Here is a 14,791-nt window from a genome sequence, read left to right on the forward strand (position 1 = left end):
AAAGTAAAACAATAAATAAAAACAATATAGGTACTATATATAATATATATATCGTTTTTTAAGACCTCCCTTAAAACCTTAATTCATTAAACTAAAGCTTCTTCTAATTACACACTTGCCCAGCCTGCATGCCTAGAATGAGCCACAATAGTAAGAGACAGTACTTCTGAGCTCTGAGACAGTGCGGCAGGACCCGGGCAGCCAGGTCTGGGATGGGTTCCCTCCAGCAGCAAGATTCATCTACCCCAAGTACAATACACACGTGGTCAATCTTCTGTAAGTGCCATGGTATGAAACAGATGAGCAGCACTGGGCTAACAGTGATAGTACTAAAGGTTTACTAAGGTATATGAGAAAAAATTTACACCAAAAATTAAGTTCAATTAGACAAATATTTATTTAAGCATCTACTTATTATGTGTGTATCAGTGTGGGGGAAAATATCTGTGATTTTTTATAATGCTAATATGGCATCGTTTCTCTGCCTAAAATCCTCAGTGGTTTTCTATTGCTCTTTTGGATCAGAACCAAAATATTTACAGTGGCCATGGCAGGACTACCTCAAAACTTACTCCATGCCATTTCCTCCTCACCAACATACCCTTAAGCTCTTTCCCATCTCTGGACACTCACACAAAGTTTTCCCTCTGTCCCACCCAATTAACTGCCACCCATCCTTCAGCTCTTGGGTCAAACATCAACCCTTCAAGGAAGCCTAACTAACCCCTTCTAATCTTCCTTTACTATACTAATCCTTGTTTGTAATTACTTATATTTGTGTGATTAACAACTGATTATTGTCCATTTCTCCTAAAGGCTCTAAACTCCATGAGGGTGAGAAGCATGTCTGTTTTTTTTTTTTAATTTAATATTGTTTTCCCCAAAAAAGAGAGGCAAACCAAGAAAAAGACTCTTAAATATAGAGAACAAACTGATGGTTAACAGAGGAGAGACGGGTGGGGGATGGGTTAAAAAGGTGATTGGGATCAAGGAGTGCACTTGTCATGATGAGCACCAGGTACTGTATGGAAGTGCTGAATCACTAAATTGTACATCTGAAAATAATATCATACTGTATGAAAAAAATAAACATAAGTGTAAATGCAAAAATAATAATATAATAATAATACTGTATCGCCAGGGTGAAGGACAATGACTGTTACACAGGTACTCAAATATTTGTTGAGTAAATGAGTGAGCAAAGGCTCAAAGAATTTAAAAAAATCCGTCAGTGGCAACATATAAAAAAGCAAATAATTATAATAACTGACAAAGTACAACAGATGCTATTATAAGAATAATACAAGTAAAGAGTTAAATACAAATACTCGTTTAAACAAAGTTAAAAGTAAATCACATTAAATAGAGACATTCTTATATAACAATGGATACTAAATTATACATCATTCAACCAAAGTCATTAGCGAATGAGGTATGCACAAATAGATTTTCCAGGTGAAAAAATTTATCCTTTAAACATTAAATTTGATTATATATTTTATGATAACCGTTATTTTAAAAAGCAATGCACACATTACTTACTACTTGTTAAACAGATTACCTTAAACATCATGTTTACAATTGAGTCATAACTACAGACATCAATTATTACACCAAGCTTGCCTCTGTCAGCTCTAACACCCCTTTGACAAACTTTCTATAACATCCTTCTCCATTCTAAACGACTGAGATAAAAAGTGAGATAACAAAGTAATTGGTATAATACATAAATTAAAGCCAATTAATCCTGAATCCATGGCCCTAAGGATATATGAATTTCACATCAGAGTTTTCAGATTAGTAATTCCAGAGACTCAGAAGTTTTCTGTTTACTTTCTGGGGTCACATTCACATTTCAGATTGTTCACAGAGATAGGTGCTTCTAAAGTATGAGGAAAAAATAACATAGATGTGCATAAATACCTATAACACAAATAAGAAAGATGGTATAAATTTGATTAACTAGAAACAAGCCAGACAAAAGACTTGAACAGTCATTAGTTTCTCTCACAAAAACTATTATTTGTCTCTCCAGTACCCAGAGTGACAGGATTTTATTTAGGGGTAGCAATGTGCTCAGGTAAAAAAATCCACATTGTTCAGCTTCACTTGCAGCTGGAAATAATCCCATGATACTGCTCTAGTTAAGTCTCCCAGGACAGCTCAGTAATTAGACTAGCTCAGCCAGCATGTCTTTTTCCTTCTTCTTGCCCCATATGTGGACACAATGCTGGAGTTGTAGCAAGATGGCTGATATGCAGTCACCAGCACTCAGTGAGGAGTGGAGAGATGAGCAGAAGGAGCCTGGGAAGATATCCTGAAGCCATCATAACAATCTTGGAATGGTTCCTCCAGCTTGTCATCATGTGAGAAAAATAAGACCTTACTTTCATTAAGACACTGTTTTAGGAGCTATTACATGCAGTCCAATGTAATTCTCAACTGATAACACCTTTTATACCTACACTAATCAAAAAGATAAATAATTTTCAAAAAAGGTTACCATGAAGTTGTATTAGATTTTCAAAGATAGAAGAAAAGTTACCTTATAAGCTAGGCCTTATAACAAAACATTTATTTATTCTATTAGTTCTTGCTTAACCAATCTTGTAACTACACTTGTGGAGATAGAGTAACTTAGAAACAGCCATGACAACTTTATTCTTCTGCTTCAAAATGAATCACTAAAGGCCCCTTCCATACCTAATCCCACACATCCCAGTAAACCCCAAGTCCATTGCTTCCCAAAATACACAGAATCACATACCTCATGTAACCCCTACTCCACTTATAATAACCTCAAGCCAAAACACATTAGAACAAACACTGCACCAAATGAAGTTTCCCCAATAGGTCCCATACTTTCTCAGCTTCCCAGAAGACTACAGTGCAAAAATATTTCCTATTCAGCATCTCTTTGCTCTTCCCAATTCCTAGGTAGTCCTACTTCTATTTATTTAGATGTACTAGACCTCAATAACCATTGCCCTTTAAAGCAAACCTTTGGAGAATATATACTTCTTCCAATAATTGTAGTGAAATTAAAACATTTTTAAATTCTCCTTTGAAATGTCCCTCAGAGCCTTCTTCTAAGCACATAACAAAATGCATCCCTTGAATTTAGATTCCCACTTCATTTTCTTAGGAGAATACTGTCCAACCTCAGCACTATAATCTTGTACCAAGAAGAGCTGAGAGTAACTTTCTGTTCTTTTCGAAAAGGGAAGAGAAGGGAAGGGAAAGGGAAAGGGAAAGTGAAAGGAAAAGGAAAAAGGAAAAGAAAGGAAAGGAAAGGAAAGGAAAGGAAAGGAAAGGAAAGGAAAGGAAAGGAAAGGAAAGGAAAGGAAAGTCAAGTCTTCACTTCTCTACAAAGGGCAAAGATCTGCCATTATTGAGAATATTTACAGGCCACGAGGTACCTAGTTTACAAATAAAGCAGAGAGAAAAGAAGACAAGAAATTAGCATTTACTGATGACAGCCAATTGTATGCTAAACACAGTATGGCAATTTTCCCCACATTATTTTATTTTATTGATGTAATCTTTAAGAAACCTTTTCAAAACTGATAAAACACATTAACATAAAGTAATTAAATACTTCAAAGGGCAAGAAAGAAGAGAAGAAAATCCACACAACTTTACAGAATTCTATAAAGTTTAAATTTTATCAGAAGCTGTAGAAGCAAAATGCCAAAAAAGGCCTTGAGAAAGCTACTTTCTCTCCAACCCTCACATTGAGCCATAATTGAAAAATCCAGGTTGTTTCAAATCATTATTTTAAAACTCCAATTTCAAGTGATGCAATACTAAACTAGATATAATTACCATTAATATCTGGGGTGCCTGGGTGGCTCATTTGGTTAAGCAGCTGACTCATGATTTCGCCTCAGGTCATGATCTCAGGGTTGTGAAATCGAGCCCCTCATCGGGCTCCACACTCAGGGCGGCATCTACTTGAGATTATCCCTCTCTCTCTCCCTCTTCACCTCCCTCCACATGTGTGCTCTCTAAATAAATAAATAAATACTAAAAATTTAAAAATAAATACCATTAATATCAGTTAAATGCTACCTCATGCATGGTATCTAGTGAAGCTCTATACCAAATACACTTCATTCTTTTTTTTTTTTTAAGATTTTTTTAATTTATTTATTTGACAGAGAGAGACATAGCAAGAGAGGGAACACAAGCAGGGGGGGTAGGAGAAGGAGAAGCAGGCTTCCCCGCTGAGCAGGGAGCCCGATGTGAGGCTCGATCCCAGGACATGGGGATCACGACCTGAGCTGAAAGCAGACGCTTAACGACTGAGCCACCCAGGCGCCCCTACACTTCATTCTTTATGGGAATAAGATTAATATACTTCTGTGCTTATTGATGTGCTATCTTTTTCCTAAGTGAAGCTATTTTCTCAGTATTCCCATAGAAAATGTCTATGAAGTAAAATTTAATCTTTTTAAAATATCATTTTATTATTCCAAATATGCTAATATAGGCTAATGACTTTTGTAAATAACTCTTTATAACAATCTCCAATTACAAATTTTCTCTCTTATCTATTTAAAACAATTAGTGACAACACGTAATCACAGAAGAGTTACCTAACCAAAACATACTGTGTTCAATATAGAAACACTGAAAATATTGGCATATCATTAGATGAACTTATTCTGAAAACTCAAAGAATGGCAACAGAGCATAAACAGATTATAGCTTGAAATAGAACAGAGTTCAAATTTGGGTTCTACGAGATAATATCTGGGATAAGAAACTAAGGGCTTAAGCCATTTACCTGTAAATCAAGATAAATAACAGCATTATTCTTTACAGAGTTGCTATGCAAATTAAATAAGCTGATTCAGTAAAATCATTAACTATCATAAGGTTATTGCAATAACAAAATATCAAAATTTTATGTTAAGATTTCCTTATGACAATTAACATTTAATGAAATTAGGTACCCTATGTCAAAAATAATAATCATAATCATAAAGTAATAATTGCTGATTTCACAACTTTAAAAACATTTACAGTATTTGCATATTCATGTTCACAGCAGCACTATTCACAGCAAACAAGAGGAAGAAAAAAACCCAACTGTCCATCAACAGATAAATGCATAAGCAAAATTCAATGGAATAGTATTTAGCTTTAAAACGGAAAGAAATCAGAGCACCTGGGTGGCTCAGTCGGTTAAGCATCTACCTTCAGCTCAGGTCATGATCCCAGGGTCCTGGGGTAGAACCCCGCATCAGGCTCCCTGCTCAGTGCAGAGTCTGCTTCTCCCTCTGCCTCTGCCCCTCCCCACTGCTCATTCGTTCGTTCTCTCTCTCAAATAAATAAAATAAAATCTTTAAATAAAATAAAGAGGAAAGAAATCTTGTCACATGCTACAACATGATTGAACCTTAAGGATATTATGCTAAGTGAAATCAACCATCACAAAGACAAATACTGTAAGATTCCACTTATATGAGGTACTGAGAGTAGTCAAGTTCATAGAAACAGAAAGTAGAAGAATAGTTACCAGGAGCTGGAGAGAGAAAGAAATAGGGAGTTGCTGTTTTACAGGTATGGAGTTTTAGATTTGAAAAAGTTCTGGAGATATTTCACAACATTATGAACTAGACACACAACTGAACACAAATGAAATGGTTGGGATGATAAATTTTATATCTTGTCCCCATAACAAAAAAAATGAAACTCTTTACATGTCTACACACACAGATACATACATGTACACACATACAGACATACATATATATGTATCACTCCTCATTCACCTTAACCACGGTCAAAAAAATTATACTACATTGAAAACACAGTTTTAAGAAAGTTTTGTTTTTTGATTAAGTTTATTTATTTCTTTATTTTTAAGTAATCTCTACACTCAATGTGGGGCTTGAACTCACAATCAGAAGATCAATGGTCACATGCTCTTCAAGCTGAGCCTGGCTCAGCTTAAGTTTTATTTTTCTTGAATTTTATAAAATAAATACAAACTTTGGCACTTAAATAATTCATACTAAAAGTTTTTTAATCCCTAAAATGCTGTACTGTGGTGCTTCACGATGAAATAAAATCAACAGTTTACTTATTTGTATTGTTGAATAGAAATATCTAATAGAAGTTAATGAAAATGGTAAATATATGGGGGCCCCTGGGTGGCTCAGTCATTAAGAGTCTGCCTTCAGGTCAGGTCATGATCCCACGGTCCTGGGATAGAGTCCCATATCGGGCTCCCTGCTTGGCGGGAAACCTGCTTCTCCCTCTCCCATTCCCCCTGCTTGTGTTCCTGCTCTCTCTCTCTCTGTCAAATAAATAAATAAAATCTTTTTTAAAAAATGGTAAATATATACTTCCCTATCTTACTAAACAAAACCCACAACCTATTTAACTGTCTCTTAAAGATGCAGTCTGTTTAGGGGAAGAATGAAGGGGGGGAAATTGGGGGAGATGAACCATGAGAGACGATGGACTCTGAAAAACAAACTGAGGGTTCTAGAGGGGAGGGGGGTGGGAGGATGGGTTAGCCCGGTGATGGGTATTAAAGAGGGCACGTTCTGCGTGGAGCACTGGGTGTTATACGCAAACAATGAATCATGGAACACGACATCAAAAACTAATGATGTAATGTACGGTGATTAACGTAACAATAAAAAATTTTTTTAAAAATAATAAAATAAAAAAAAGATGCAGTCTGTTTAAAATCCCTAAGTGTATGGAATGAATATCTCAGGGAGAGAACTAAGTTTCCATTAAAGAAAATATTTTAAAAATTTTGTCTAGTTAATCTATTTCTAAGAGATTGGGTCTAGAAGCTCTCTAAAACTTCCTAGAAACACTTCAGACTTTAGTCATCAAACTTCCCAAATATTGATTATTCCATCTAAAAAAAAAAGAGTCAATCATAAATCTAAACTCCATACTCAATCATGTATGTGAGTTCAAATGTATTCCAAAAGTATGGAATTTGAAGTACTTTTAACAATCTTACCAAGCCTAAGAACTTTGTATTTCATACTCACCTGTATCCTTAGCACAATGCCTTGTACACAGTAGTGGTAGTCAACAAATATTCGTGTAAAGAATTTAATTTTAGAAACATGGTCTTAGGTGGTGTCTGGCTGGCTCAGTTAGTAGAGCATCCTACTCTTGATGCCAAGGTCGTGAGTTCAAGCCCCACATTGGGCGTGAAAAAAAGAAAAAGAAAGGAAACTTGGTCTTACCTCATTTCTCTCATCTACATCTTTGCATTTTTCAAGAAGAGCTTTGAGGGCAGGAATGTTTTCTTCCTCTACATAATTTATTACACTCTGTGATATCAGAACTGACATCTTCACAGAAAGCTGTATTTATCTTTATTCCAATACTGTTAAAAGCAGATTAAATAACACATAGTTTGTGATTAGGAAAAAAGCAATTTACTACTAACTATATTATCCTTTTTAACCTTACACTTGTCCAAACACACCTCCACTGGCAGGAGTAAAAACAAGGCCCCATAGTTCAGCTGTCAAAATGCCCACCCCTCCCTTCCCATGACTCACACACCTCTCAATCTTAACTCATCCAAAGCCATCCCTACCACCCCTACACAGAAGAAAGTGCTCCACTGTTCCTTCATCTCCGTAAACGGCAGGTCCAGCTCCATTCTTCCATGGAATTATCCATGACTTACCTCGTCCTCAACACTCTACATTCAATCTATTAGAGAATCCTTTTGTCTTCACCTATAAAACATATTTCACATCTAACTGCTACTCACCACCTCCATCACAACCACCCTGGCCCAAGCCACTGTGAGTTCTCATCTAGATCCCAACTGCTCTTCCTACTTCCATTTGCCTTGCCCACAGTCTATCCACCACCAGCCACCACAGTGATCTTTGGAAAACATAAGTCTGACCAGAGCTTCTGAAACCATAATATGCATCAGAATCACCTAGAGAGCTTGTAAAACAGATGCCTGGGCCTTACCCTCAGAGATTCTGATTCAGTAGGTGTGGGTGCAGCCCGAGTCTGCATCTTTAATAAGCTCCCAGGAGATGCTACCACTTCAGCTGCTGCCTGAAGAAGCCCACCTGGAGTAGCACTGAGTCAGATTCCATCTTTCCTTGCTCAAAGCCCTCCAATGGCTTCTCAAAAAATTCAAATCACATGTGTTACCTTGGTCTCGATGACTCTAACTGACCTCATCTCTTACCATTCCCCCTTACCCATTTCACGGCTTGAACATGCCAAGCGCTGTGCCACTTCAGGGATTCTGTCTGCCTAAATCTCTTCCACCAGAAATGCACACGGCCCCCCCCCTCACTTCCTTCACTCACCTGATTAGGAAATCCTAACCTGACCCTGTGATGTAATACAGTAGTAACTTCACACATCCTCCGTAGCGGTCCCCACCCTCCCACCCCCTTGCTCTGCTTTATGTTATCCGTGGCACTTAAACACCATTGCAGATATACCATATTGTGTGTTTACTGTCCATCTACCACTACTAGAATGTAAATTCAAAAAAAGTAGGCATGTCGTTTTACCCAACTGGACATCCAAAGGCAAATAAACAAGTCTCAATGCATACCTTGCACAAAACACATATACTAAAATTGACATAAATATCTAAAAGCACAAAACTTTTGGAAGATAATATAGACTATTTTGGATTAAGCAAAGATTTATTTGATATAACACTAAAAGCATGGTCCTCAAAAAAAGAAAAGTGATAAATCAGAGTTCACCAAAATTAAAAATTTTTGCTCTAAGAGAATAAAATTACTTGAGACTGGTGACGTCTTTTTTCCTTCCATTTTCCCCCTTCTTGAGCAATGTCAATTACTGGTATCCCAAGTTTGTCCCCTCATGTTTATAGCATATGACTTATATCTCAAGTTTCACAGGTTCACAGATGGATAGGAATCATGCCTCAAGACGGACTCTACCCAGAGCCTCACTCATACCTGATTTAGATTTAGAACTTGAGAGCTGATGAGATTCAAATGAGATTTTGAACTTTGAGTGAATGCTTTAATGAGCTGACACTTTGGAGGGCCTTGGGATAGGGTGATGTGCTTTGCACATGGGGTAGAAGTGTATCTCCGGGGACCAGAAGACTGAAACTATTCCACTGTATGATTCCATTTATATGACATTCTGGAAAAGGAAAACTATATGGACAGAAAACAGATCAGAGGTTGTCAGTCTAAAGGACGAGAATGAGGGGACTACATTAGGTGCAAGAGAACTGGGGAAGTTCTTGGACTGTTCTATATTCTGCTTGTGGTGGTATTTACATGATTATATGCATTTGTCAAAATTCAAAACTGGAGAGTAAAAAAGGTAAATAATATTGATGTAAATTGTACCTCAATAATACCTATTTTTCAAAAATCCTCAAAAAAAAGTTATGTTACTTGATCCAGTAACTTCACTCCTAGGTATCAATTCTAAAAACACAGGGAACATGGACAAAGATTTTAAATACAACATAATTTTATTCATAAGAACAAGAAACTTAGAGACAGGAGATGATGAAAGTTACGTTCAAACAGTGGAATAATATAGGGTCACCAAATGTTTCAAAAAATATTGACCAAAAAAAATGCTTGTGATACATTCTGTGGAAGAAAAAATTAACTAAAAAAAAAAAACCCAACTACATATACAGCAACTCAACTATTATAAATATACACATTTTTAAATACTGAAATGAAACAGATCAAATGGTGATGGCATTAATGTAATTTTTCTTTTCTTTAGAAACTTTATTCCCCAATTTTCCAGAATGTGATACTTTGTTTTTCCTGAAGTATAATGGACATACAATATCCTATTAGTTTCAAGTATACCTCCTGATCCCCCTAAGTCTAGCTGCCATCCATCACCACACAAAGTTATTACAATATTACTGACTGTACTTCCTATGCTGTACACCACATCCCCAAATATATGATACTTTTGTCATTGCAAACCAGTTAGAGATTTTTATTAACCAATATCCAATGCCTTCATTTGTTCTCACATCTTAAAGGATCAAGTCTAATACCTCAGTAAGGCATCCAGGATCTGGTTCTAACTACCACTCTTCTCTCTTTACACCAGCACCACTTCCTCCCAAAGCCCAGCGAAGCTGACGCAAAGTTGTCCCTACCTGCATGCTGCTCCACACACCTGCCTTTGCTCAATTTACCCCTTCCATTTTGAACACCATCCTCACATCCACTGTATCAAAGCATCGACCACTCTCTCCAGAGTACAACCATTACCATTTTCTGTCTAACATGTTTCCTAACATCTCACATCAGCCTAACCGACTCTCAGTGCCCTTCTTTAGGGTCTTCACCATCTATACTAATCAAGACTTCAAGAGACAAATTTAAACTAGCTTAAGCAAAACAGGAAATTTATCTTAAGGATACTGATTTATTTCCCATAACCACACTGTGGGAATGGTGGGTGCCACTGCACTTCAAATGCCAGTAGAATTCTAGTTCTCTGTTGGCTTCATCTACTTTCATTATAGACCAACTTCGTCTACACAAATGGGAATATGGCTGCCAATAGCTATCTAGTCCCAAATCAGATAGTTTCTCAAAACAGAGAAAACAGACTATTCTTTGTTCCCAGATTCATTAAGTCCCAGGTTGGGTCAAGTGCCAACTGGAACCAATTTACTATAGTCACAGGGTTGGGAAGGGGTTACAAGGTCACATAGTGTTGGCACTGTTTCCAAAAAAGAGGAAACTGTTGTAATCTAGGCACCTGTCCTAAGAATTACTACTGTACCATCTCTCACCTGGATCAATGTGACAGTCCCCCAACTTATTCTCCTCTCTCCAGTCTTCCCCCACCTCAATCAAGTTGCCACACTGAAGCAAGGGTGATCTAAAATACGCTTCTTTTAAAATCCTTCTGTTAGTCCCCCATAAATTCATGCTGGGAGAACAAAAGATGATGGCTTTATTACTCACAAGTTGTTCAAAGGACTGAAACCCTCAAAACCTTTGAAAGCAACTGTAAAGATTCAATTCTATAATTTCTATGAAAAGCTTTGCTCTGTGCAGGGCAGTCAGGACTCATAAACACAATTCTGGATTATGATGGTGAAGATTTACAGATCCTTCAACAGTCTGGACCCATCTTACCATTCCAGTCTCATCTCTGTCTCCCCTCCCAGCCGCATCCCTCCCACCCTTGACCCAAAGCTGCTTCCCTACTCACATCCACTCTTCCAGGTCCAGGCAGACTAATCTGCTTGCAACCCTTGGCTGCCCCACACTTTCTTTCTTTCTTTACTGCCCCCTCAGCTTAGAAAGCCCATCCTCCACAGATATGCCTGGACAGTTTCTACTCATCCTTGTGGATTGGCTCTAACATGATCTTCCCCTGGATGCCTCCACTGACTGGCTGCTTACCCTAAGCTGGGCCAGTGCCCTGACTCTCAGACTCTATACCCTGTGGATACACCTAAATTTTGACTGCTCATATACCATTTTACTCATTCTTGTCCACAACTCTAAACTCCAGGTTCTTGAGGCAAGACCCACCTTATATGTGGCACAATGCCTACAAAATTGGGGCTGAGAAAGAGAAAAGTAGCCCCTGACTGTCAGGAACTGGACTGACATGCAGAGTTAGACCTTGGTATTCTCATGTGAAGATAAACATGGACAGCCGAGTGACTATGTAGTGTACACCCAAGAACAATGAATAGCATGGATGGAATGTTTAAGTAAAAAGTAAGCACCAAGACTGGAAAGCGAGAGTGGTTGGTTAGATCTGTAACTTCCTCAAGGATAAGGGCTGTCTCTCCTTTGTTCTTATATCCCCAGAACCTATCACAGGAACATACCAAGTAGAAACATCACAGGTAACTGTCAAATTGAAAAACTGCATGGGTGTACTAAACGTGCCTCTTCTGTAGGTCTTTGCCTGCCCATAGGCTCTGCTACCATCAACAGCCCTGTCTTCTACAATCAGCCATTATCAGGGATGGGCACATGATCTGGGACATGTGAATGCTCAAAAACATAAGCCGGGCCAATGAGATTCCTCTCTTTAGAACTCTTCAGATTCAGAAACCAAAGACTCAGTCATTATGGGCCATGTGCCAAATGATACAGTTTTGAGATAACCAGTCAGCAGAGAGAACCTAAGAGATACGAATAGAGAAGAGGCAGAAGTGAAGCTGCCTTGGACCCTAATTTCTTGCTGATTCTCATTAAGTCCTATAAATCTCCTTTTCCCTGAGGTAAGAGAGTAAATCTCTGTTCCTTTCCTTCTCAACAGCCCTGACTAACATACTGGCAGATAAAGCTGAGCAACACAGTTTTTGAGCAAAAGCAGGAAGAGGGAGATGGCACACTGGCATGATCCTAGGAAAGTTAATCTCCCAGCAGTGTATGTGGTCCAGGATAGAAAAACACAAAGAATTAGAACTCTGGACACCAGTCAGGGAACCACCAAAACAACCCACAGGAAAGGGGACAGGTGGTGAAAATGAAGAAGAAATGACAGATATGAGCTTAAACAATATAAAACCCCCCATATTTAAAAAAATACCCAGAAGAGAGGTTCTGGATGTAAAAATCAAAGAAACCATAAGACTGTAGATTTAAAAAAAGGATGACAAGATGCCAAGCATAGGTGACTGAAGGAGGGTGTACCCATTAACAAAAAAGGGAAGTCAGAAGGAAGTCAGGACTTTTCTCTCCAGGGTTATGGCCATGGGGTGCTTTGGCCAGGCTGAATTTGAGGTGCTCCAAAAAAGCTGGGTTGGTTAATCCACCCAGGATTTGTAAAAACAGATCTGGAGATCATGCACACAAAGAATGTAGAACAAGGATTCTCAAACTTGTGTGCACCAGAGCCACTTGGCAAATTTGTCAAATACAAATATCCCTTGGCTTCTCCGCCAAAGAATCCCACCGGCAGGTCTGGGGTGGGCCCAGAATTGACATTTTAACAAGCACCCCAAAATGATTCTGATGAGAGTATCCATGCGACTAAAGCTAGAGAACAAAGAAGGCAACCGGGCCGCAGCATTTCTCCCCCTTGGCTCTCCATCAGCTCCCGAAGGTGCTTTAAACATTTTTAGATGTTCAGTCCTCAGTGTTGTCAAAGTGTGGGCAATGACAAAACATCAGAGTCACCCCTGGAATCGGAAGGAGTGACTCCAGAGCCACACCCCAGGCCAGCTGAACGGGAATTTCTGAGGGTAAGGCTAGGAAAACGACTTTTTTAGCCAGCGCCCCTAGCGGCTAAAGGGATGGTTCCATAAACAGTTATTAATAAGAAAACATTCTTCGTTGGTTTAAACCTTTCTGTCAAAACAACTTGAAAGAAAAATAATCCAATATTGCTGGCTGACAAAGAAATCGTTTCCCTATAAATAAATCATGGAAGCATCGTAATCAACGCCTTGCTGATATTTTGCCAGGCACTTACAGGCCTGCACGGGACAATGGAGAAATGAAGCCCGATAAGAAAGCCAAGGAAGAAAACTAACCACCCCGCCCTCGGAAGCCCGGGGAAAGAAACCTGGGCACCTGCCTTAACGGTACCAGCCAAGGCGGGTCCCGAGATGGAGGGTGTGCGAACGGAGGCCGCACAAAAGAAAACAAATAGTGTCCCTGAGGCCCCTCCCCCCACCCCATCCCACCGCGCCCCACCCCCCAAGCCAAGCGCCTCTGCGCCGCCGCACACACCGACCACGGGAGACACCAAGTCCGAGAGCTTCCCGGCGCTGCAGCGAGCGCGGCCCCTCCGGAAAAGCCAGACCTCGAGCTCCCCAGGCGCCCAGCCGCGGGCCCCCACACCCGGCCTCGCCCTCTCCCCGCTCGGCCGCGGCCCTGCCACACGTGGCCTCACCCCCTCCCCCTCCGGCCGCCGCCCCGCCAACACTCGGCTTCGCCCCCTCCCCAGCCACCCCCTCCTCACCCGGCCGCGGGCCCCCACACCCGGCCTCGCCCTCTCCTCACCCGGCCGCGGGCCCCCACACCCGGCCTCGCCCCCTCCTCACCAGGCCGCCGGCCCTCCGCACTCGGCCTCGCCCAGCCAGGCTCCGGGCCTCGCCCCCTCCCCGCTGGGCCTCGCCCCCACCTCCTCTCCCCGTCATCCCGCGAAGCCGACCATCGCACTGACCGTCTCACAATCCGGCCTAAGGACCGCGCAGGCAGCTCGAAGGGAAAGGGCCTGCTCTGTGGCAGACGCTGTCAGAAGACGGGAAAGGGAGAGACTGAGGCTTCCAGCGCTTCGCCCTCACCAAGCCCGACGGCCATTTTCCTCCCTCTCCTCAAACTGACAGATCACGTGGCCGCTGGCGGCAGGGCGGGGCTGCAGGTGGCCACGCCCCCCGGAGGGCGGAGGAGCCCGAAAGCAGCGGGAAGCCGGTGGGCGAGGAGGGTGCGGTGCAGGGTCTGCGAATCCCCGGACTCAGCGGCCCTCCGCCCCCTCCCTGTGGGCTCCAAATGGTTGTATTTTTTTTCCTTTAAAATTTTTTTATTGTTATGTTAATCACCATACATTACATCATTAGTTTTTGATGTAGTGTTCCAGGATTGTTTGTGCATTAACACCCAGGCAGAACCTGCCCTCTTTAATACCCATCACCAGGCTAACCCATCCCCCCACCCCCCCTCCCCTCTAGAACCCTCAGTTTGTTTTTCAGAGTCCATCCTCTCTCATGGTTCCTCTCCTCCTCCAATTTCCCCCCCTTCATTCTTCCCCTCCTGCTAGCTTCTTTTTTTTTTTTAACATATATTGCATTATTTGTTTCAGAGGTACAGATCTGTGA

The 14,791-nt window shown here is 40.6% G+C and overlaps 1 protein-coding gene across 6 annotated transcripts in view; it reads right to left on the reverse strand.

The window, feature by feature from the left end:
• KIDINS220 (kinase D interacting substrate 220) overlaps positions 1-14,294 on the reverse strand; it is a 102,990-nt gene extending 88,696 nt beyond the window's left edge. For 5 of the 6 annotated variants that reach the window (XM_025867711.2, XM_025867708.2, XM_025867705.2 and 2 more), the window contains exons 1-2: positions 14,140-14,294; positions 7,227-7,369 (exon numbers count right to left, since the gene is read on the reverse strand). In XM_025867711.2, coding sequence (XP_025723496.1) covers positions 7,227-7,334 — 108 coding nt within the window. In that variant the 5' untranslated portion in view covers positions 7,335-7,369; positions 14,140-14,294. The remainder of the gene's footprint in view (positions 1-7,226; positions 7,370-14,139) is intronic. The other variant, XM_073896966.1, reaches the window with a different exon arrangement.
• Positions 14,295-14,791: the final 497 nt, after the last annotated feature.

This window comes from Callorhinus ursinus, unplaced genomic scaffold (assembly GCF_003265705.2).
Source record: "Callorhinus ursinus isolate GAN/ISIS: 27379988/994484 unplaced genomic scaffold, GSC_fseal_2.0 scaffold10, whole genome shotgun sequence".
NCBI lineage: Eukaryota > Metazoa > Chordata > Mammalia > Carnivora > Otariidae > Callorhinus > Callorhinus ursinus.